The sequence below is a fragment of the Haplochromis burtoni genome, unplaced genomic scaffold (assembly GCF_018398535.1).
Source record: "Haplochromis burtoni strain Fernald_Lab_line unplaced genomic scaffold, NCSU_Asbu1 Contig_156, whole genome shotgun sequence".
NCBI lineage: Eukaryota > Metazoa > Chordata > Actinopteri > Cichliformes > Cichlidae > Haplochromis > Haplochromis burtoni.
The window spans coordinates 1,100,424-1,124,115 of NW_024582517.1; the positions used below are offsets into that span (position 1 = coordinate 1,100,424).

At 40.8% G+C, this 23,692-nt stretch overlaps 4 protein-coding genes across 7 annotated transcripts; 2 read left to right on the forward strand and 2 right to left on the reverse strand.

The window, feature by feature from the left end:
- Nucleotides 1-609: 609 nt before the first annotated feature.
- Nucleotides 610-4,162, forward strand: iho1 (interactor of HORMAD1 1). The gene is made up of 8 exons (XM_005932254.3): nt 610-719; nt 922-988; nt 1,221-1,359; nt 2,428-2,564; nt 2,643-2,691; nt 2,788-2,872; nt 3,040-3,155; nt 3,255-4,162. The coding sequence occupies exons 2-8, from the start codon at nt 936-938 to the stop codon at nt 3,960-3,962; spliced, it is 1,287 nt and encodes a 428-aa protein (XP_005932316.1). The 5' UTR covers nt 610-719; nt 922-935; the 3' UTR covers nt 3,963-4,162.
- A 741-nt stretch (nt 4,163-4,903) lies between these two features.
- Nucleotides 4,904-8,445, reverse strand: kbtbd12 (kelch repeat and BTB (POZ) domain containing 12). Of its 2 annotated transcripts, none has more exons than XM_005932253.2 (6): nt 8,056-8,435; nt 6,549-7,705; nt 6,187-6,457; nt 5,857-6,007; nt 5,547-5,744; nt 4,904-5,445 (listed from the first exon to the last, which is right to left on the reverse strand). In XM_005932253.2, exons 2-6 carry the CDS (start codon nt 7,619-7,621, stop codon nt 5,276-5,278), a joined length of 1,863 nt encoding a protein of 620 aa, XP_005932315.1. In that variant the 5' UTR covers nt 7,622-7,705; nt 8,056-8,435; the 3' UTR covers nt 4,904-5,275. The 2 variants fall into 2 exon arrangements, with proteins under 2 accessions (XP_005932315.1, XP_042080879.1); XM_042224945.1 differs by having other exon boundaries at nt 5,301-5,445; nt 5,536-5,744; nt 8,056-8,445.
- Nucleotides 8,446-8,890: 445 nt separating this feature from the next.
- Nucleotides 8,891-15,053, forward strand: slc26a6l (solute carrier family 26 member 6, like). 3 transcript variants are annotated; one of them, XM_005932250.3, is made up of 19 exons: nt 8,891-9,093; nt 9,181-9,320; nt 9,425-9,535; nt 9,626-9,801; nt 9,897-10,061; nt 10,545-10,697; nt 11,008-11,090; nt 11,195-11,342; nt 11,456-11,569; nt 11,893-11,970; nt 12,072-12,167; nt 12,287-12,393; nt 12,570-12,639; nt 12,716-12,808; nt 13,092-13,202; nt 13,829-14,242; nt 14,521-14,575; nt 14,658-14,803; nt 14,914-15,053. In XM_005932250.3, exons 1-19 carry the CDS (start codon nt 8,954-8,956, stop codon nt 14,938-14,940), a joined length of 2,427 nt encoding a protein of 808 aa, XP_005932312.3. In that variant the 5' UTR covers nt 8,891-8,953; the 3' UTR covers nt 14,941-15,053. The 3 variants fall into 3 exon arrangements, with proteins under 3 accessions (XP_005932312.3, XP_005932310.3, XP_005932311.3); XM_005932248.3 differs by having other exon boundaries at nt 14,658-15,025; XM_005932249.3 differs by lacking the exon at nt 10,545-10,697 and having other exon boundaries at nt 14,658-15,025.
- A 526-nt stretch (nt 15,054-15,579) lies between these two features.
- On the reverse strand, nt 15,580-22,972 carry p4htmb (prolyl 4-hydroxylase, transmembrane b). Its single transcript, XM_005932251.3, has 9 exons — nt 22,024-22,972; nt 21,858-21,939; nt 20,639-20,829; nt 20,427-20,523; nt 18,186-18,348; nt 17,924-18,109; nt 17,589-17,679; nt 17,294-17,417; nt 15,580-15,897 (listed from the first exon to the last, which is right to left on the reverse strand). The coding sequence occupies exons 1-9, from the start codon at nt 22,360-22,362 to the stop codon at nt 15,674-15,676; spliced, it is 1,497 nt and encodes a 498-aa protein (XP_005932313.1). The 5' UTR covers nt 22,363-22,972; the 3' UTR covers nt 15,580-15,673.
- Nucleotides 22,973-23,692: the final 720 nt, after the last annotated feature.

A 23,692-nucleotide genomic window follows, 5' to 3' on the forward strand; every position in this document is an offset into this window, starting at 1 on the left:
CTTGAATTTGCGAGGGTTTGGAAATTATAAATTGCAGTTTTGAACACTCAAATATTTTCACAGGATTTACAGAGTAACTGAAATTTTTTAAACAAAGTACAAAACAATATTGTGTTAGTAATAATTCATTTAATAATAATGGACCACTTTACAGTCCTGTTTAGCTTGTTGTATTGCTTTTATCTTTAATCTAATTTCTGCAGATGTTTGAAAATAAATGCCGATAGATCCATGGGTGGGTGAGCAAGGCATGTCAATAAATACTTGGATTGATAAAGCATCTCTGTATGATAAGAAAAACTTTCTCAAGGACCGGTGTCCCTGCAGCAACACACCTCAATAAAATCAGTAGGTCATTAGCAAGACTCTATAGAACTTTACTGCATGCTGAGGTGGCAACCCCTAACCCTACTCAAATAAATTTACATAAATGTAAGAAAATGTGTTTGGAAAATGTACTTGTAAAATTACTTTTTATTGCACCATGCTCATTCACTCATGAGCTGCTGTAACATAAATCAGATGGCTGAACTGCCACCTCAGCATACAATCAAGTTCTATAGTCTTACTAACAATGACCTACTAATTTTATTCAGGTGTGTTGCAGTAGGACACATTCCGACGGCCACTGAACGCAGCGCAGCCTCTGCAGATGGCGGGAGTTTTAATTACGTTTCACACAGCTAGCTATCAATAATCACATCTGTAAGAACTGTGAGGTAATTTAAATAATATATTTCAGTGGTGAATTACTGATATAACATCTATACACACTAACGTTAACAAGATTACTTTTTATTAAAGACCTTTATTGATGTTCTAGCTGTGAACAACTTGCTAATATCTACCTGTATTAGCTACTGTACTGCTAATATGACAGTTAGATGAGACTGTGGCTAACTTATTATCTTTTACAAACAGATAACCAAAGAGCAATGAATCATATACGAAATATAAAGGAAATGCTAAATATCCCAACTGGAAGCAGGTAATTAAAATGTGCCACTACACTATTTTTTTTCTGTTCTTTAATCTCTTGTTATTGACATACAACATTGCTATTTTCCCTTTAATTCTAAAAACATTTGAAGTTTTTCATGTAAACACATGTAAACACAATTTAAAAAAAAAAGGTTACTAAATGGTTTTGCTACATAATTTGACTGTGTTTGTGTTTTCTTCTCTATTGTTACACTTCATTGGGATGAAAATGCAAACAGAAATGCATCTACCAGTGGTTTCTCCAGTTTGTCAGACTCTCAGATCTTCATTGAGTCTCAGTTTTGGCATGAAAATTCTCAGAGCGCATCTCAGGATATGAGTTTGTCCTCCAGAACTTCCCAGCAAAGTTCACAAGAGGTAGGATTTCCCATGTTCACCTTGCAGATGGTTCTTGGTTACGAAATGCAAAGCCAAGCATTAGAAATGGGAATAACCAAACACCCCACGATATGATATTATTACAATACTTCAATGAGGATATGATATTATTGCAATTTTTAACGTCGGAGTACTGCAATAACTTACTTTGCAATTTGTCACCTTTTTTTGAACGCAAATTATTCCTCACAGTTAAACTTTGTAAATGAATTGTGCTCATTGACAAAGACTCATTCACACTGATGGCAACATGTTGGCAATCTGTTAGATCTCACTTGATGTTATTTCAGGAGATGAGTGCTCTTGTTCATAGTTTTCCAAGAATATTTAATTTTATTTAATAAAATATCAGTATTTGGTGTCTCTATCAAAATCGCAGTACAATGCTGTATTGATTTTTCTCTCCACCCTGTTAAATTCATAAAAGGGCTAACGACGAGGCAAATATTGTAGTAATGGTTTGCATTTTCTTTGTGTATATTATACAGTCTTGAAACTACATACTCAACCAAATCTATAACTTTGGCTCCCACTTGTACTAACATTTACAGGTCTTTGACTGTAGCCCTTCTTTACATATTTCCTCCATGAAACCACTGTGCGTTTTACTGTCTTTGTTTCATCACACTTATTACTGTTAACCCAATTCCCCAGTCAGATCACCTGTTTTCATTCAGCTAATTATTCTCGTTTTATAGAGCTGCAGCTCTCCTCTTTTCATTTGCAATACTGTGTTAATTTCTAGCATGCTCTTATTTAGTTTTAACTCTTGTCTGTAATCTGGATTTTTCCAAAGCCAATTAACTCTACCTGTAAATTGTTAAAGCTTGGCCATTTTTACATTAATGTCAAATATTTAAATGACAAAGACAATATGGTAAAGAAATGAGTAGATGTTCGTTGTATGAAAAATAAGCATTTCTGAATTTCCAATACCATAAAAGTTGTTTATGTGCGTGACAAAAACTAATGGGATCATAAGCGCGCACACACAAACATATTAAATAATTCTTGCTTTCCTAACATTTGTATTTTGTCTCTGTTTAGGGGAGTGACCCAAAGTTTTCAAGCAGTTATCACACTAAGCCTCTCCTCCTTGGAGACTTGAAGGATAAAACCAGAACTTCAGGAATACTGGATAAATTTGAAGAAGACAAGAAAAAGGCAAAAGAAAAAAAGGACAGGTGCGTCTTTTTGTCATTTCAAATATGCAACTCTAAATCCCTACGTAACCTTTTTTCCCCCGCTTTTTGCTTAAACAGTGATCACTTAGCCAAAGAATGCCAGCATATCAGAGAAACACTTAGCAATGTAAGTGATAACGTAAACTGATTCTAGTTATTCAAATTCAGATTACCTTCTCTTTAAAATGTTTTTAATTTGAAAACAAAAAAATTTTCTTTTCAGATTCAACAGCTGGTTGCTGGCACTGAGAGAAACGCAGCAGTGTGCCAAATAGTTTCTGAAAAGATTGACAGTTTCACATCAACATGTAAGTTTCCTTGTTGAATTGTGTGCTTTTATAAAACATGGTTAAGTTGATGTATTGAAAAGGAAATATTAATACCAGCAGATGGTGCTGCTTGCCGCGCAGCAATCCACTTCTAACGCCGTTGTCATTTTTATTCTGTGTTTAATGTTTTTATGTGTTCATCCCAGTGCAAAATAATTTGGACAATCATCAGGGCCACATCTCCCAGCAGTTTAAGACTTTGGTAAATAATATGGACTCCCAACAGGATGTGATGACACAACTTAAGGAAACAGTGCAAAAGGTGAAGATGTTGTCTGTCGTGTTCTTTATTTTGAAATGAGATTTAATTGGCAATGTTTCTGATGAGTGAGGAGTATAACTGTTCATTTATACCCTGTAGAATGGAGACACTGTAGCAGAGCTTGACTCACATCTGCAAAACTTAATAAGTAGTCTGGAGGGTCTGAGAGAGGAACAGGGAAGACAAGGACACATGCTCGAAGAGGCCCTGAAGCTGCTCAGCGCCTTACTCTCAGAGCACTTGTCCAAACCCCGCTCTGAGGGAGTGATGGATAACACCATGCAGACATCACCAGCACCAGAGGAGTCAGTGTCCAGCATCCTGCACAACAGCAAGCTTGAAGGCACACAGGTTACATGTGCGTCATACAACGCTGAACAACACCAGGTTGAAGTTCCCCGTCGTAATCGCAGCCACCTAGCTGGAAAGCAGAAATTTACTCAGAGACAAAGAAGGCCCAAAAAGAGACCCCTGGTTTTGTCACAGAGGAGTAAGGGTGCAGTCTCGGATGAAAACCGTCAACCTCTCGTGAACAAACAGCAGAAACCTGAGAGCTGTGACATGAGCACAGTGAGCAGCAAGGACAGTGTCAGTCCAGGCAGTCTGGTGCCACTTAACAAGGAGAGGAGATCCAGTGAAACTGAAGGTTGTTTCATCACGCCTCTGAGCTTCTGGTCTCAGGACAGCAGCAGCTCTCTGTGCCTCACAGAAATAGACCCCATCTTAGAGAAGCTGTCAGCAGAGCAGGGCTCCACTGTACAACCAGGAAGCTTGTGGCAGCTGTTTGATTCTGAATTAGACTTTTAAAGAATAATTAAAGGTGCCAAAATGTGTTCTTTATTTATTTTCAGAGCATAGAGCAGAAAAGACTAAAAGTATATCTATATTTATTATTTGTATTTATTAGTTCTGACCTGTGTTCTCTTGGAAATGTGTTCCCTTTTGTCTTTGTGAAAGAGCTGTAAAAAAAACTGAGCACTGTGTTGTACACAAAGCATTAAAATTGTTGACCTTATCATTTCTTTTTTTTTTATTATATATGTATATATATAGTAATTTCAGTTTACACAATTATTAGCGTAAGTTATATATATATATATATATATATATATATATATATATATATATATAATATATTCATAATATATATATAGAACCAGAACCAGAGCAGGAAAGCAGCCAGGAAGCCTAATTGCACAGCTATTCAGGTGGAAAGTGCATCAGAGACCCCCAGTCTGAGAAAGAGATTATTGACATTTCATAAACTGGCACAAACATCTGTAAAACCCAGGGTGTGTTTTAGCATGATTTTCTTTCTTTTCAATTTTATGCATTTAATAACCATTCTTTAAGAGCAAGAATCATCCAAGTTTCTAAAGAAAGAAGAAATATTGCCCTCGTCTGTCCAGACACACACATGACCAAGTTTACTGCAGCTTTATTCAGTGCATCCTTAATTAAACATGTTCAACTTGCACTGGGCTCTTAGAACACAGGAGTGGTGGTTACTAAATAATCACTCCTCTACACCTACATTGATTTTACCCATTAGAATTAATATATGTAATTTATGGTAAACTGTTCATTTTTTCCTTACTTGCCATTTACACTGCACTTAAAAGAACATGTTCAATAAATATGAATGTGCTTTAATTTAAAAAACAATAACTTTTTTAAGTGGCTTCAAACTTCAGCATGGTTGTCTTGAAAAAATCTTTTTCCTGTCAAAAACAGGCCGAGTGCCAGAATTTTGCTATAATTTATTTATTTTTTATCAAAGTGTGAAGTCTACTATTATAATCATATATCCCTCAAAGAAAATCCTTTCCTGGAGCTGCTAATAACACTCCAGATATACTACACAGCTGCAGGTTTGGGATAATCCGCTTTGCAGCTGTTACACAACACATTAAGAAGCAACAAATATATTGTATTTACAAATTGCTTTCCTACTTCCCGGTACAACCAAGCAATTAACCATAGACGTCTCTTTCATGCAGAGTACTAAGAGCTTTCTTGCTTGAAAAAAGTGATTGCCATAAGCTGTGCAATAAGTGCATTAATGATTAATTTCCTTCACTAATTCTCCTTCGCAGACTTTGATCTGGCTGACAGTGGTGTCACAGCTTTACTAAGTCTGCAGGTGGGGATACGAGTCCCCTTGGGTTGAGATTTGCCACTAAGCAGACGTCATAGTTGTCATGCATTAAAGCACGCCGAGCCACCGCAGTCCACCGGTTCTCCCACGGGTCTAGCTCCAGAATGTCCTTTGTTATGTCATCATGGCGATCTAAGGATAGTTAATACACAGAGTGGAAATACAGTCACGGGGGGGAAGCTAAATATTTTATTTTATTTTATGCATAATAGGTATGCATACTTTTTCATTACCTGCTCCTTTGTAATATCCACAAACATAAATCTTTCCTCCCACAACACCAGCATTGGAGGCGTTGGTACGCAATGAAAGCTGGGAACATGGCAGAGGAGGTCCGTCCCTCCAATAATCTCCATCTGGATTGTAAATCTCCACAGCGCTGAGACAGTGACGGGATTGTCCACGGTCCACACCCTCACAACCAATACCACCTGAGAAAGAAGTTGGCAAAAATCAGTGCAGTTCAAAGAGGACGGCCACCACAATGGCACTAATGAAATTCCTTCAAATGTATTGGCAGCTTAACAAAATAATTCATCTTACCCATCACATAAATTTCCCCATTGAGTACTACAGCACTGCAGCGGTACTTTGAGTATTTCATGGGACAAAGCTCCGTCCATTTGTTTGTGTTTGGATCATACTCCAAGAGGCGGTTACTAAGACAGTCGGGCTCCTCATCCATCCGGTATGACTGGAAGGTCGAAGGGGAGCAATGATATGACAAAGCAGAGCAGGTGCAGTCAGAGAAGGGTCACATAGGGACACAGTAAGAGCTCTCCTTCAATGTGTAAAAGAAGTATCTTTAGTTTATAAGACTTAAAGTGAATGTGTTTAAATAGCTGGAAAGTGATTTCTTTTATTTTGCCTCACCTGTGGGGTTCGACCGCCCACCACATAAAGGCGATCTTTCATTCTGACCACGCTGTGACAAGCCAAAGGCAAAGGAAGGGGTGCTGCGCTCCGCCAGGGTCCACCCTGCAGAGACCAGCGTTCCACACAGTTTGTGATGAGAAACTGGTTCTTCAGCTTCATCTGGCCACCCAGCAAGTATAGAGTGTCTCCCAGTGACGCCAGAGCATAAGAATCACGGTACTCTGCTGATGTCAGGTGCTCCCAGCTTCCCTGGGCCTCCACCATGTACCTGGAAATCAAATCTGGCAACATTTAGTATCTTCTGTATGTGGGGTAACCAAAGGCAAATCAGTCAAGTGCTATCAGATATCTTTTCTTACCTGCAGATTTCAACACTGGTGTCTTTCTGTCGGGCCATTCTGCGAGCACTTGCCTCTCCTGCTACAATGATGTCATTTCTTTCAGTCACAACTCCAGCACACACATACCCCAGAGCCTCTCCGTAGCGAGGTGAGGTGATGTAATAAATTCGCCCTGTGGACGGTGCAAAGCAAAAGCTGCGCTCAGCATAGCTGCCATACCTTGACCTGATACCGCCACTGTCATTGCCAATGCAGAGCAACAGATCTGTGGTCTCCATGCCATAACGCAGCTTTAGTTTGCGTGGTGCAGCCGCGGGATGCAAAGCCGTGGCCTCCAGTCCTTCGTTCATAATCTCCAGACACTCAGCATCAGCCAGCAGGGCTGTGTTTCTCTTTATTGCTTCTCTTAAGTAGTCGGGGTTTATCAGTGGCAGACGGACCTTCCGCAGGAGCTCTGGGAGATGCCGAACACGTACCTCTCCATCCACCAGGGTACTGTGTTTGACCCATCCAAGGACCACATCCAGAATGGTTTCTTCCCGAGACACATTCAGATCGTCAGATGACAGAAGCTTTCCAAGCTGATGGGCCTCCAACTCCAAGACCTCCTCATTCTGGCACACTTGGACAAAGTGCTGCCTCAGGAAGCGCTGAGCTTGGTCAGCCAGTTCCTCTGCACCGAGGTCACGGGCAAAGTAATATACACCAAGGCAATTAGAGGCATCCATGTTCTCCATCATGTGCAGCTGACAGCGAGTGAAGACATCATCCATCTGTAGAAGAAAAGCTGCTATGGAGATGCCTTGTACGTTGCCATTAGTGAGAGGAAGATCTGAGCAGTACATGTAGTTCAAGAGGAGGGCCAGGCTGTCTGCAGGAGTGTCACGCAGGAATATCTCTCTGTTGTTGCACTCACGCAGGCCACAGGTGAACATAACACGGAAGTATGGGCTGAAGGCGGACAGGACAACTCTGTGACAGGGAAAGCTGACGCCCTCAGCAACCAGCACCACATCTGTCAGATGCTCAGCGTCCCTCATCTTCCTCAGCTGGTCGAGCAGCAGCAGCCCATGTTTAGCAGTAAGATCCATTATGCTTCAAAACGTCGGTGAAAATGTTATTTACAAATTTAAACAGGAGGTTTTATACACCCTGAACAACTAATGAGGCTTTTTCTGAAAAACAGAAGAAAATGCACACAGAATTAAAGGTTGTCACTCCCGATGTTTCACTGGTGCATGATAGAGTGAAATTTGGTTAAAAAAGTTTGATAAAATCAAGCTTATGTGGATAAAAAGGAAGTAATGTTTCAGTTAAGATCAGTACAGTCTAAAAGAGACTTTAAGCAGTGCCTTATCTTTTCACCACCATCATGACATGATGACATGACATTTTCAGATTAGCCTTTGTGTACAATATATAGATCAACATATAGAAGTGTAGAAGCAGAGTAACACTGTCACAGATCACTATGACAGCAGACACATACTGCAGCATTTATTCCCTTTAAAAAAATTTGTCTTACCAAATGCATCAGCTCCTCTTGGTGTACTAAAAAGACCGTCTTCAATCTAAAAAGACCAGTGCATATCTGTTTTTAAACAGGCTACATGTGTTGTTGATGTTGCCGAATGTCACAGTCGGTGGGGTTAGAGAGGCCTGAGCAAATGCGCGGCAAAGATATGTACCCCCTCCTCTGTTGCTGCCCTCTGAGCTGGTAACCCAAAAATAGATAGTGTTGCGGCAGACAACAAGTGGGTCAGAAGGTTTTGAGTGATCCTTGAAGAGAAGGTTTTAAAGCAGTCACAACAATAACTGTTATTATATTTTATGTTGTCATTCATAATTTCACTCATCAGAATTAAATTGCCCACCATTTGGGGTAATTCTTTCCAGGTTGTTTGCCCTGGTTACGTGCATGCCGCTCTGAAATGCATGAGATGTTGCTCTGAGTTTGGATTCAGATTTCATGACTGTGTTCTCTTAAAGACCCAGTGCATACTGTGTGTGCACAAGCTTCAGAAATCAGAGTTTCTCATAAAAAGGGACATAAAGCTTTAAAAGAACCCACGTTTGATTTTGTCACTTTGACTTCATTAAATAGTTGCCTGGGTATGACTGTTCATGGTTCGTTAGCTTCAGTTTTGTTGCTGAATGGAAAAAATAAAACAACATGAATGGAAACACATGATCACTGAGTTAACCTTTTTCTATTTTCAGCACATAATTATATATTTTGCTTCATCCGGTCCACTATCTTTGTAATAGCTCTGCCCACAATATCCTGGCTGTAGTTAATCATTAGGCAATATGGTGTACATATGCAGATGCAGTTGCTGCTTCCACAACACTTCTCCGGCATCTGCTTTTGGTTGCACGCTTGCAGTCAGAAAGAATCTTTGTACTTAGACAGAGTTAGACAGATGGAATCTGCACGCAGATCTGAGAGATTCAGAGTGGAGAGGGATGTGCTTGATGAACTGAAACTGGAAGAGGTAACACAGAGGAAATCATATGCTGATATCCACTCTTCTCTAAGTGAGCAGCTAAAGAATGCCTTAAGGTAAGGTCCTAAAGAATACCTACCAGCAGCTCTACAGCACAAAGATTTTCACAGTTCTTCTTCTTGAATTCTTCAAATTCCTCCCAGATGCAACATACATTACCTCAAGCAAAGTATAGTGAGGAGACTGCCTGTGTTATACTGGCTCCCCAAGTACTCAGTCTGGGACTACGGCATGCCAGACCTCATCTCCGGGATTAGTGTGGGTATAATGCACCTGCCACAAGGTATGGGAATATTTTAGTATGACTTGCCAGTTGTATTCAAATAGCATAGCTCCTTAAACATACCTGTCCGTCAGCTGGTGTAAGAAAACATCTGTCATCTACAGGTATGGCATATGCATTACTGGCTTCTTTACCTCCTGTATTTGGCCTCTACTCATCGCTCTACCCAGCACTGGTCTACTTCTTTTTTGGAACATCACGCCATGTTTCCATAGGTAGTGATGCAAATGGGAGACATACACTGTGCCATGGCAGCTGTGGTAACTGTTGTAATCACACGAGTTGCTATGTTTTATTGTGTTCAGGCACATTTACGGTGCTCAGCATCATGGTGGGTAGTGTGACAGAAAGACTTGCTCCGGATGTAGATTTCCAGAAAGTGAATGGGACCAACATCACTGCAGAGGTAGATGTGACTGCCAGGGACTCATACAGGGTGCAAGTGGCAGCAGCTACTACTGTGCTAGGAGGTCTTATTCAGGTTTGCAAACCTGGAACATCTCAGAAAACAATAACACCCTATTTTGCTATTACAGCTGCATTAACACATACGTACTGAAAATATCGCATTTACAGGTGCTACTGGGTGTGGTAAAGTTTGGATTTGTGGGGACATATTTGTCTGAACCTCTGGTGCGAGCTTACACAACAGCTGCAGCAGCCCATGCTGTGGTGGCACAACTGAAGTACATCTTTGGAGTTTCCCCTACGCGGTTTAGTGGTCCGCTGTCATTGGTGTATGTGAGTACTATGAAGTATTGTAAGTAAGTGCTCTCTGTGTTTCTGTTAATAAAACAGTCCTGACCTTATTCTTTTACATGTGTTGGAACAACTTGAGTGTATGTGTTAAATCGCAGCATTGACACTCACAGAGGAGCTGCATACATACTCTCACCTAAGTAGCACAAATGCTTTTAGGACTTTGTCTCTTTCATTTAGACATCTTTTATGCATTTTTAATGATTTTACTGATTTGACACATCCTAATCTGTTTTTGTTGCAGAGTACTAAAGCATACATTGGAAAAAGTATTTAAAAGTACTGAGTGGTTCCAGAGTTAACTACAAGGCATGTGATAATCTGAAATCAGTTATCTGTCATAGTTTGATTTCTACCTATGCAGGCAACACGGCTTGTTAAAGACACCATTCTGAGCAAAATCAGTACAATGTCACTTTTATGTCACTTTATATAACTTCATATAACTTTATAAAAAATTTACAGACTCTGAAGGATGTTTGCTCTTTGCTGCCAAACACTCATCTTCCCACACTGCTGGTCAGCGTTGTGACTATAGTGCTTCTAATTGCAGCCAAGGAGCTCAACTCATTTCTCAGTTCAAAGCTGCCAGTTCCCATCCCAGTGGAGCTTATCACGGTAAATTGACCGGAGGAGACCCTCTCTGGCTGCTCTTTCGGTTATCACCTCTGTGCTCTGTGCTGATGCAGCGGTGCTGAAAAAGCACAGACACAGTGGAAAAGAGCAGCTGAATCAGCAGCACCGTAGGGGCCTCTCTCTTTTTGCACTTCATGGCAGAAGATTATGGCTAATAATTAAGTGCACATCATCTATTTAGTCATACGAATGACTGAATTTTACTGATTGATTTTTAAGGTAGACATGTGCTGCGAAATTTAGCTTTGCACCTTTATGTTTGTGACATTCGTGTTTGCTGTGATCATTTTAGATTGTGGCAGGGACACTGATATCCTCCTATGCCCACTTGAACACCAACTACACAATTTCAGTTGTTGGAGAAATTCCTAGTGGGTATGCATTTAACTTTATCTTCTACTGCTGTCATTTTGCTTAAGTCATTTTTCGAGCATGTTAGAACTAACCGGTTTCCTTCATATCCCCCACCTGTGCACCAGTTTAAGCTCCCCCAGTGTACCAGATGTGAATCTTTTCGGAGAAGTCATCGGTGATGCTTTTGCACTGGCCATTGTTGGATACGCCATAACTATTTCCCTCGGAAAAACATTTGCACTGAAACATGGATACAAGGTGGACAGTAACCAGGTGAATAAGACCTCACAACAAATAATCCATGACTTTTTCTACATTCAGTAAAACTCTGTTGTTTTCATCTTTTTCTCTCCAAATTGTGTGTCTTTGTCTCCACCCTGTCACAGGAGCTTGTGGCGCTGGGTCTGAGTAATACAGTTGGAGGCTTCTTTCAGTGCTTCTCTGTCTGCTCCTCTATGTCTCGAAGTCTAATACAAGACACAACTGGGGTCAAAACACAAGTGAGTGAGCACCTGAAGTTAAAACTTTACACAGAGGCAGCCTAGAAACAAGTGTTACATCACAAGCCAAAGACATTCCAAAAAAGCGCTGCATGTGCGAGAGCTGTACAGCAAACTGGCTACAAATATGTCCCAGTTGAGTACCTTAATTTAAAAAATAAAGAATAGTAAACCAGAAATTTGACATTTATGATGTTTAGTTATTATGCAAACCCAAAGCTAAATGGAGACAAGAAGCAATCAAATAGTTGTTTGGGGACTGCTAAATGTTAGCAATATATGTATTAGACACATGCTGTCATATCTTTGTGTTGTTTGTGCAGATGGCTGGAGTTGCCTCATCTCTAATTGTGTTAGTGACCATACTTAAACTTGGGACACTGTTCCAGGACCTGCCAAAGGTCAGATTGCGCTATGACCTGCCTGTCTTTACTGTTTTTATGATGCTTTACAGATTTTCTGGCATTTCTGACCATATTCCTGACTATTCTTGTTGCTTTAGGCCGTCCTATCAGCAGTTGTGTTTGTAAATTTGAAAGGGATGTTCAAGCAGTACTATGACATCATTACACTGTGGAGGAGCAGCAAGATCGACCTGGTGAGAGGATAACGAATTGTGATCGTGTATCATTTTAAATCATATTTAAATGTAGTTACAGAGTTTCACAATAATTGTCACAGGAACGGGATAATGCAGTGTAACCCTGTGTCTCATAGGTGGTTTGGTTGGTCACCTGGGTATCAACATTGCTCCTCAATCTGGACCTGGGCCTGGCAGCATCTGTCACCTTTGCAGTGTTTACGGTTATCTTCAGGACTCAGCTGTAAGACACCTCTCACCTAATCATAGCAATTCACTCTGCAGTCTGTCAGTCATGCTGTTTGTGAGATGCAGCATTAGGGACAAGATGTTAGACTGCAGGATTTGCCAGATTAGACAAATTGGCTGTATGCAAACATAATGTGCACATACATTAAGTGTTTTTATTTCTTTTCTCAGGCCGACATACTCTGTTCTGGGAAATATTCCAGGTACAGAGCTCTATGTGGATATAGAAATGCACAGAGAGGTGAGACAGAAAGCCATGAGTAAAAGCTTGTCTCCCTTGACTGCCAAATAATTAATGATGTCTCTGTGTTTGACAGGCGAGAGGGATTCCAGGTGTTACTATATTCCGCTCGTCTGCAACAGTTTATTTCGCCAATGCTGATCTCTACCTGGAAGCCCTGAAAGAAAAGGTCTGTAAGAATGATATCAAGCCCACGACTGCAACTTGTGACTTTATCTCTTGAATAGTCTGATCATTCACTATTTTCTTGATCAATAATTAAATCGTCTTGCACAGTGGAAAAAGAAATGCATCACCGAAATGACCTTGCCAGTCCCAATTCCAATCATTTATTATCACACATGACAAAAGCAGTTTGAGAACATAAAACCAGACAATTACAGATCCCTACCCTTTTTTGTGAGCATTTGTGTTATCCTCATCCTATATTTTATTCTTCTTCCTGTTTTCAGAGTGGCCTTAACATCAGCAAAATGATTATCTACAAAAGGAGGCAGGAGGCTAAACAGAAACGAAGAGAAAGACGGGCTGAGAGACGGGCAAAGAGGCAGGCCAAGAGAGAAGTAATGTTCAGTATCTTATTCTCCTTTCAGCTGCTCTCTTTCGGGGTCACTGCAGCATCTCTTCTCGCCCACTGCATCTTCCTCTCTTATGCAAACCACATATATGTCATCTCTCACCACATCCAAAAGCCTCCTTTTTGGGCCTTTTTTCTTTTTCTCCTGCCTGGCAGCTCCACCTCAACAACCTTTTCCCAGTTTACCCAGTATATGTCCTCTACATAATATGAGTCACACAGATGCGAAAGAGTGCAGGCAGGATGGAGATGAATGTCAGAGTGAGAAGTGAGAAGGAAGGTTTAAGACGTAGTGAAACATGCTATGATGCACGGTTTGGAGCTGACAGAAAAGACAGGAGGCTGAACACAGTGTTGAGGATGGAGGTGCCAGGCAGAAGAAAAAGAGGAAGATCCATGGATATACTGAAGGAGGACATGCAGAGGGTTGGTGTAATAGAAGAGGATGATGCAGGTAGGGTGAGATGGAGACAGATGATCCACTGTGGTGACCTCTAAAGGGAGCAGTCGAAAGAATAATGAAAGATGTGGGCCATCAGTAGCCCAAGTCCTCTAAACCTAAAACCTTCACAGCTATATTAACAATAATTTCCTTTATATCCAACTCCTAAGAGACGAGCACAGAGGGCAGCTAGACAACTTTCAGAGTTCTCTGTGGAGGAAGAGGGTGGCTGTTGGAGAGACACATCCATAGACAGGACCGTTATAGTGGAGGACGAGCAGGGTGGGACTGAGAGGGAAAATGGGACAGTGTTTGTCATCCCAACCACTCCCCGAACACCAGACGGTAGATGGGAATACCTCAAAGGAGGAGATCCAGATTGCACCAGCTTAGGATGGATGTCTGAGCTGCAGGATGGGGACACCACCACTCTGGGCTCAAGCAGTGAGGACACCTTGAGCCAGGATCTTGAGCGAATGTCTCTGGGTTCCCTGGGCAAATGGACCTGGGATATTCATTCCATCATTCTTGACCTCTCCACAGCTAACTTCATTGACACAGTGGCTATCAAGACCATGAAAAATGTAAGTGATAAGCAGGCAATTATTTCATGAGTGAAATACCCACACATTTTATGCTGTTTTAAAAGCTTGGAACACAACCATAAGACTTTAAGATAATTCAGGGAAAAAGGGTTGTTTTTAAATAGCAATGTCAAATATAGACACAGAGCAGCATACTTTTTGAATGCCGGTGTTTAAAATTTTCTGTAACAGATTCATAGCTTGTCACAGCAAAATTGACCCTGAAGATCCATTCTGGTATAAATTATTGAAATAACAGAGGTTTATTATATCGACAGATTTTCCAGGACTTCAGTGAGATTGATGTAGATGTCTACATGGCTGGTTGTCAAGGTAAGTGAATACTGCTGCTGCAGGTGTATTGTGCTGCACTTTATGGTGGTGATAATTCACTCATAGACTCTTTTGTTTGCAGCCTCTGTGGTGGAACAATTAGAGCATGGTGACTTCTTCTCTGAGAAAATAACAAAGAGACGTCTTTTTGCCTCCGTACACGACGCTGTGCTCCACTGTCTAAACCACCGTGGAGCGACAACCATCCCAAGATATGAGCCGTCAATGGTACGTCCAGCCAACATTCAGGTTTCATTTTCAAACGCAACTTTCATCTGTCTGGGTATGGATATGTTATGGCTGACGAATAAATATTTAAAACACTTTTTTGATTACAGGAGCTGCATACCAGCACGAAACTTTAAGGCCTTCATGCAAACACGTGGAAAAACATTGAGTAGAAGGAATAATGAATTTATGCAATATCAATTTATTACTTTCTGAGCTATCCCACTGTGTGATAAGGGTGTCTCCTTCATTTTCATACAGTTTTTTTTTAATTTAACTTATATAAAAGAAAGACTAGTGTTCAAGACAGAAGAGCTCACTTTATTTTATTCAATGTGGGAGAGTGAGAGTGCATTCAAAAATAAATACATAATAAATAAAATGAAATCTGGAAGATATCTTGTGCATTTCATGTATTGTGCATTCCACGTGGAAAAGGTACCGATGAATTCAAGGGAGAAAAACAAAGGCAACATGCATCACACTGACAGTGTGTGAGCCTATTTTTTGGTAATGGCAGCAATAAGAAGGTAGAACACTGAAAGGTTTTTGTTTTCAGTTTTCAAGTGCAATTGTTGCACATCTGACGCATGCAAAGAAAAGCTTTTAAAATTGCAACTCCTTGACTGTGTTTCTAGTGCAATACTTCTAACACACGAGGTTTTGGTAGATAAAAATAACAGGATAGCAATATCCAAGCAAAAAAATATAACAACAAAACATCTCTTTACTGTTGCATAAACCCACTGTGACCTCATTCCCTGAATAAATCTTGTCCCTACATACTGGCCACAAAGGGTGTTACCAAAAACATTGTGCACAGGACTGAGGAAGGCTGGGATTTCTTATTTGTATTATTTGGCAGATAAGCTACAAGTCTTGATGGATGCTAGGACTCTGTATTCCTGTGTTCATAGTCAGATCTTCATCATCATCTTCTTCCTCTTCTGGCTGTTGTAACACCAACTGCTGATAGCGAGTCTGCCTCTGGTAATCCGGATCAATGTTGATCCATTTATTGGCAACCCACTTAGTGCCATGGGTGACCATACAACCTCCATGCAGAGCGTATTCGTCCTGTTCCCCCACCCAACCTAATGAGAAAAAATGTGTTTTTTTTCCTTTGACTAAAAACATCCTTTAACTATTTTAATTTAAAAATCAAATTTACATTAACATACTGACACTTTGGTGGCAACCAGAGCAGTTCAGATTAGATTTATCACTGTATTAACATGAATTTTTAAATCTACGTTATTAGGCTCCAAAACAACAGTTCTAATATTTTCTTGATCTCATCCATCCATCCATTTGCTTCCGCTTATCCCTTTCAGGGTCGCGGGGGGCGCTGGAGCCTATCCCAGCTGTCATAGGGCGATCTCATTTAACTTTTAATTGCGTAAACAATTTGATCAACTATCAGGACTGTACAGATGTCCATTATTTTTTCATCTACTTCTACCTATTGACACCAAAGTCAAAGTCAACTGTGGTAAAGACATTCATGAATCCCTGACACTGTATCTACTGTATTCTTCACTTTGATCTAACATCACCATGAGATATATGTTTCCCATATATGTTTCTATGACAACAAACCAACCAATCATATACCAGAGTTAACCATCAGTATCAACAGCCTCTATTCACTGTTTAGTCTCAAAAGTTTGCAAATCTAACATTGTAAACATGTTAACACTGTTGGTATGCACTAATTTCCAAGAAATACTGAGTCTATGTAAGCTCTTAGGATGGATTTTTAGGCTTATTCAACACTTACTAAGATTATGAATTTCTTTTCATAGAAAAAAAAGCAAATTACACATCGAGACTCATTCGCTAATGTGCACAGAAACTTTTTCACCCTGCACAAAATTACTGGATTCACAAATGTGTGCACTGTCCAATTTTTTTCACATCACATGTAAATGTTTGGGAATTTGAATCTATTTAAATCAACATTCCAGTGGAATCTGCATACTATGTGTATATTACGAATTTCCCTTTATATGGAAACATGTTTATCTTGTCGTGAGTAGGTGAAAGCGGGACAATGCTGTAAGATAGAAGCTTGCACTAAGGCAACAAAGAAGCTTGGACATCAAAGTTAAGGAAAAAACATTAACAATAACAAAAAATATTAATTTGATTACTTAATCAATCATTATTAGTAGGGTAGTAGTAAAAATAGTAAGTAGTAGTATTTTTAAGATGTATATTTAAATTCTGCGAGACCAGATCATTGTCATTTGTTAATATTATGGTCTTAGCCATTTCTAAATTTGTTCAGAGAGTGGAAAACAAAATCAGGTACAAAAACTACAAATTTATGTACCTGCACTGGTTATAATGAGGTCATTCATACAAATTGTATTTGAATGTTGGTACACAATCTGTGTACTGGAAATACGTAATGAAAATAATACGCAGTTTGGTTTGCTGCATTTTCTTTTTGCTTTTTTACTGGAAATGTGTCTTTCATTTACCCACCTCTTCCATCAGAAAGGTAGTTGTACCAGAAAACAGCGGTCCCTTTGGTCGGCTTCACCCTCAGGTTACTTTTGTCACAATTCCGTCTGGTGTCCAAAAGATCCACGTCATTGTGTATGAGAGACTGAAACACATGTTCAAAATCAGTCACATAGTTTGTCTGATGTCATACTCGTGCAGTTGCTGACATATGTGTGAGTCGCCACAGTTATGAAACACATGCGCAGAATGTACACAATACGTTTGCAGGACACTTTGCACACATTTCCTGACCATTTTCCTGACTATTACGCACCACTTCATCATAGGTCCTGTTGTCTGCCACTGGGAATGCGGTCTCCCCGCCCCCATCAACAGAATTCAGGTAGAAGAGAACTGTGATGTACCTAAGTGTGCAACACAGATTTAAATTGACACACACATGTATAGTGCAAGCAAACAGCACACAAACACACACAAACAACAAGCGTGCACAATTTTTTGCAAGATAATGTTGAGTCACACAAACTAGCATGCCAGCTGTCACAATGGAGCAACAGTGAGTAGTTCAGTAATGATGTCAGACAGATGAATTCATATGTGAACAAACGTGGATATATTTGTTAAGAAGTGCTGCTTCTAGGTTCTCACCTGCAAGACGTTTCAAAAGGAGTAGAAGCATTTGCAGCAAGGCGTGTGTGTGTACAGGCTGTTTCAGGGTAGACCGGGCCACTGTCGTGGTGGGCATGGTAATGTCCCCCCTCCTCATAGCGAACCACCTGAAGAGGTTCACTAAGATCCACTAATGTGGGTGGGAGTCGAGTGAGGCGAATCACCCTTTGACAAGTGAAAGGAAACGTTTTAAATAAATGTAAGCACAGGATGAATCCCAGTAACGGTTTGTCTTTCTTACCTCTCTTTGATGTCTTGGAGGACCTGGTGTGCTCCTTTGCCCTGGTACAACCACGTGTGTCTGCTGTTTCTCACCAGCTGACTCCTTTTCACCCCGCGCTGCAACAGGAAGCGCTGGAAAGCATCGTTGCTCAGAAGCCTGAACTCTTCTAGACTCAGCAAACCTACCCAAAGTATGAGGATGCACAGTCATATGAACATTTTCAGAGTTGTAGCTCGTAGAACATCCTGCAACAGCAATAACTTGAAGCAATTGTTTTCTGCAGTGTCTCACATTGTTGCGGCAGAATTCTCTACACTCTTCTTAGTAATGTAGCTTCAGTTAACTGAGGTTTGTTGCAACTTGTTGCAACTTTTGCACAGCTCTCCTGAGGCCTCTGTTACCTCCAGACCCTCTGAACTTTGACTGAACGATTACAAGATCTTAATTCTTTTCTTTAACAGCCGTCCTTTTGCAGATTTGTTGGTGCAAGTGAGATCATTGTCCTGTTGCATGACTCAGTATCAGCCAAGCTTTAGCTTTGGACAGATGGCCTCACATTAACACATCTGTCATGGTTCATAGTAAAGTAAAGTAAAATTTTATTTATATAGCACCTTTCAAGATAAAATCACAAAGTGCTTTACAGAGGCAGAAAACAGACATTAAAATCTAAAACAAAACAAAATCAACCAAAAGCGAGTTTAAACAGATAGGTTTTTAACTGCTTTTTAAAAGACATGACTGAGTCCACAGATCTCAAACTCAAAGGGAGCGAGTTCCAGAGTCTGGGAGCCACTGATACATGGGTTTGGGTCGATGACCCACTGTGTTGAGCTTTGTGGGTTTAGTGAAGTGGTTTATGTTCTAGTTCTGAACAGTTTCATCCTTATCCATTTTTCTATTACAGTTCCTTGGTTGATGTTAGTCCCTTTTGTGATCCCTGTCTCCCGAGTCATGTCCCCGTGTCCAGTCCCTGTGTTCTGTCTCCATGTCTGTCTGCATTCCCTGTCTTGTCTAGTTAATACAGCTGTAGTGTGGCTCTGTGTGCTTTCCCCTTTCCTGTTCCCATGTTTCTCTCTCTACGTTCCATCCCTTTGTCTCCTCAGTCCCAGGGTCAAGTTCACATGTCTTAGTCTGAGTCTGTTTGTGTGTGTTGCTGATATTTCCTGTCTTACTTTGTCTCTTGTCCAGTGTGCATTATGTATAGATTTCTGTCTCGTTAGTCAGATTTAGTTCACCTGTGATCCATCTCCCTAATTACCTCTTATGTGTATTTATCTCTCATTTTTCTCAGTTCCCTGTTTTGTCCTTGTCATACATGCCCTAATGTTATAGCTATCTGTTAGTCAGCATTAGTTCCTTCCAGTTTGTTTTTTTCTAGCGCTAGCTCTATTCTGCTCTGCTTTATATTTTGTTAAATCAGCCTTTTGCCAGTTAATAAAGATGTATTTTCAGATAAGTCTGTCTGCCGAGTCCTGCACTTGGGTCCACATGCTGCCTGTCGCAAACCTTCCCATGACAACACCTGAATACTCCAAATCTGCTAAAACTTCTGCTTGTACAGAGATGGTTAGACTTGCTGATGATCACTCGTGGTGTGATTGAGACACGCCGGGTCCATAGATTGTTATTCAGACCCAAATTTAATACTGCATGAATGTGTGGCTGCAGCTCTCAGCTGGCAGCCACACATTCATCACACCACATTCCACACAACTTGCAGACGCACGGATTGTGATTCCGGATGTCATGCAGGTGCGTCTGCACGGCACCGCAAACCACGCCCCACCACATCACTTAATCAACACATCTGATTGGCAGCACTTTTCTGCTAGTTACACTCTTTAATTCCTCTTTAACTCTTTTATGTTTAAATAGAGCTCAATATTTGACTAAGATTCTTATCACATCATTGTTACTAGCATGGACATATAGCACTGAAACTTGCTTGAAAACGTTGTACTGGAAAAGAAATTAAATGTATAGCAGAAGGTAAGTAAGTTTAGTTGCCACCTAAAATCTTTTCAAAATTATCCATAAATGCATTGTTTATGTAAGGAGGTAGTTACTGTGGCCCTGAGAGCTCAAAAGCACTGCAGCCTATGAAAATAACAGCAAATCATGTGAAGGGCTGCACTGAAACACGTGAGATAAAGATGCAAGGTAAAGTAAATTCTCAATGGAAAATCAGAATACACATTACCTTGCATCTTTTTTACAAGGTCTTGGTGGAAATGATTAATTAAGTTAATTTCTTACCATTGCCATCCTTGTCAGCTTTGAGCCCAGCATAAATTTCTCGCAGATTCTCTGGTGTGAGCCAGATGCCATCTCTCACTCGAGAATGAGTCAGTATCTGGAGGAGTCATAGTGTTTAAGATGGAATGAGTTAGAGACCTCTGAAGCAAAAAGTAACAAAAAAATACTTCAGGTTGCGCACTATGCCTCTCAGTCCACAAACTGACATACACCTCATGGAGCTGCAATTGTCCATCCTGGTTGATATCTAGAAGGTTAAAGATCTCCTCTGGGCTGAGATTGAGCTCCCTGGCCAGCTCCTCCTGACCATCTTGTACCATTAACTGGCTCTCCATTAGACCCTTCAGCTGGGCAAGCTGCATCACCACACGGCACTCATCCTCAGACAGAAAACCCGGGATCTCTGCAGAAACACAAAAAGTAAGAAACACTACGGAGGAAATTAAGACAGCATTATCTGTCTGATTCTTCATCTTCTCTTTTTAAACTAATGGGGTAGCTTAGAAAGTGTGGTAGGAAGGATCATCTACCAATTGGTTAAGAAGGTCAGTCAGAAGGTTGGTGGATGGAGCCCCATGATTCAAAGAATCCTTGAGCAAGAACCCTGAATTTCCTGCATTAAATAGTAGTATTTACATGAATGTTAGAAAACAGTGGTTAGGTATAGATAAAAGCACTGTATGAGTGTGAATGTGATTGGGTGAATGAGACCGGAGTCCTCAAATTGAGTAGAATGATGCCATACAAGTACCACTCTATAATGTCAGGCTACATTCCTCAGGCTGGAATTTAACCAGTTGTTGACTGATTTAAAAGATGAACTTGTTGACTTTTGGAAATTCTGAATATTGTGTCTCACATTTTCAAAATTTACTTGATTAAAGAAAAAACCACAACTATCAGATTAATTTGAATTTCAAATATTGTCAAACCAAAGTTCAGTTAGTGTCTAGCTAACCTACAGCAAATCTTCTTATATCAACCTTGAGTCAGCTCTTTAAAATCTGCAGGAAATCGCATTACTTATAAAAACAAAACATGTGAATAGATCAGGAAGCAATCCAAATGACTACAGGCCTACATTTCACCCACTTCATAATACTTGCAAAGCATTCCCACTGCATGCTGTGCACTGATGCATTATGTTTTTCAGGTACAGATGCATTTCTGCCCTTTACCCAGTCAGCTGTGAGACCCTAATTGCATCCCATGTGCAATGGACCGACTTTGAATAGAGTAGTTGCCTTAGGACTTACTTGCCTATTTTATGAGGTCCTAGATGTAGCACAATAATCAGCCCAGTCTGGGTTATGTTAAGGTAAAGTAGCCAAGTGTAAGCTGCAGCACTTCTTTTTTTATTCTCCTTTTGGGCATCTGAGGCAGATCTTCATTTTTATCTTCTTTTAGCTACGTGGCTGTGCAGCCTCTTACCAAAAAGAAGCGGTTTCAGGCTCAAAGTCCTCATCTCGTGAAGTCTCCCTGACACCAGTGACACCTTCTGGACATGTCCCACCTGAAAGGGAAATCAAAGGCGTGTGAGAGGATGACAGAAGGAGCGATGCATCATCATCATCCTCAAGTACTCACCCTAACTCACCCTTATTCCCTCTATCCGTGGCAGAGAAATATCGCGCTGAAGCTCGTCTTTCGATGGCGGACGTCGCGACTCGGGGCGCTGGTGGCCGCTGCTGGGAGCATCACGACTTCGGTTCGCGTCTTCCTGCCCACTGTTGTAGTGCACGTAGAAAAGCAGCGCGATCACGTTAATGATGTAAACATGAAAAAACACCATCACTACCACAAAGTAGGAGCGGGAGCACACGCTGCTCTTGTGGCAGGAGAGGCGCTCGCACGGCTGACGAAGCGGCAAGGTCGCGCTCCCGGACGGAGTCGTGTCCTCAGCAGCAGCATCTTGGGTTTCCTGGTTGTCAGTCATCTTGGCTGGAGGAGTTGTTGGGTCCTTGGCAGCCAAGGTCCATCTGTTTAATCAGGCGACGAGATAAACCTTTTATGTGTCCCCAGAAGTAGCAGATGTGCCGAGTGACAGATGTCTAGTTTGATTACATTTAAAAAGAGAGAAAATCCCCAAAGAGCTCCAGTTTTCTTTTTTCTTCCCCTGGAGAAAATTAACCAAAATCCTTGCGCATTTTGGAAAAAAAAAGATGCCTGATTTTTCGCGGCGAAAATACAGCTCTTCTTTTCTGAGCCTAGAAGTCAGCTATGAGCGGAATTGTGTATGTTTTATTGTGCAGATAGCAGCGCTGCAGCCTCGGACAGTCTTGTTTACACTGCAGCACTTCCAGTCAGCAAAGCGCACTGCGCATCCCAAAGCACTGCGAAACTCATCTCACACACGCGGTCCGTAAAGCTGATCCCGCATCGACTGAAACCGACGAAATCCGTCAACAACAAAAAAAGAAAAAAAAATCAGCTTTATTTCGACTGCAAATAAGAAATCTGCGATCTTATTTACACGCCGTAACAGCAACTCCCCGCTGACAGCAACAGCATGTGCAGTGTGCAATGCTGACCTCTGGCGACCTCCGGCAATAACACGTCCCCGTCTTTAAGATCTCCACACAGTGCGGGGCAGGGCCTCTGCTTACAAAAGGTCCAGCGTTTATTTGCTCGTCTCAATGTGTTAGGTGGCTAAATGTTGAATGTATTGTAATGGTTTTAATAAAGTTTTGTTTTGAATGGACTGTCATTTATCCTAAACTTGGATGTCTGATCAAGCAATCATCCCAACTTATTTAGGATAAGATGCTCAGTTTTCCAAAAAATAATTAAGTAAATAAATAAGTAATACGAACATTTATTGAACATTCTAATAATTAATGTATTGAATGAATGGCTATTTAGCTTTTGTACTTATGCCAACTAGTCACTTCCTGCTGCCATCTTTGTTTGGTTCAAAGAGCTACAACCTGGAGAGCAGGTAAGTTTGTCTTTATTGTGCACCCAGCTCAGTATTTGTGCTCCAGGTTAATAGAGAAGTTTTAAAAGTCAAAGGAGCTTGCAAAGAAAAGCGTCTGGACTTCTTTAAGATACTTGAAGACGTTTCACCTCTCATCCGAGAAGCTTCTTCAGTTCTAAGGTCAAATGGTGGAGAGTCCCAGATTTAAACCTAGTGGGAGTATCCCCCCACAGAGGGACAAAAGGACCCCCTGATGATCCTCTAATCGCCTGAGCCAAGGTGTGAAACTGGGTGTGGGTCCCAATCAGCGTTTCAGATTATATACATATATATATACACACACACACAC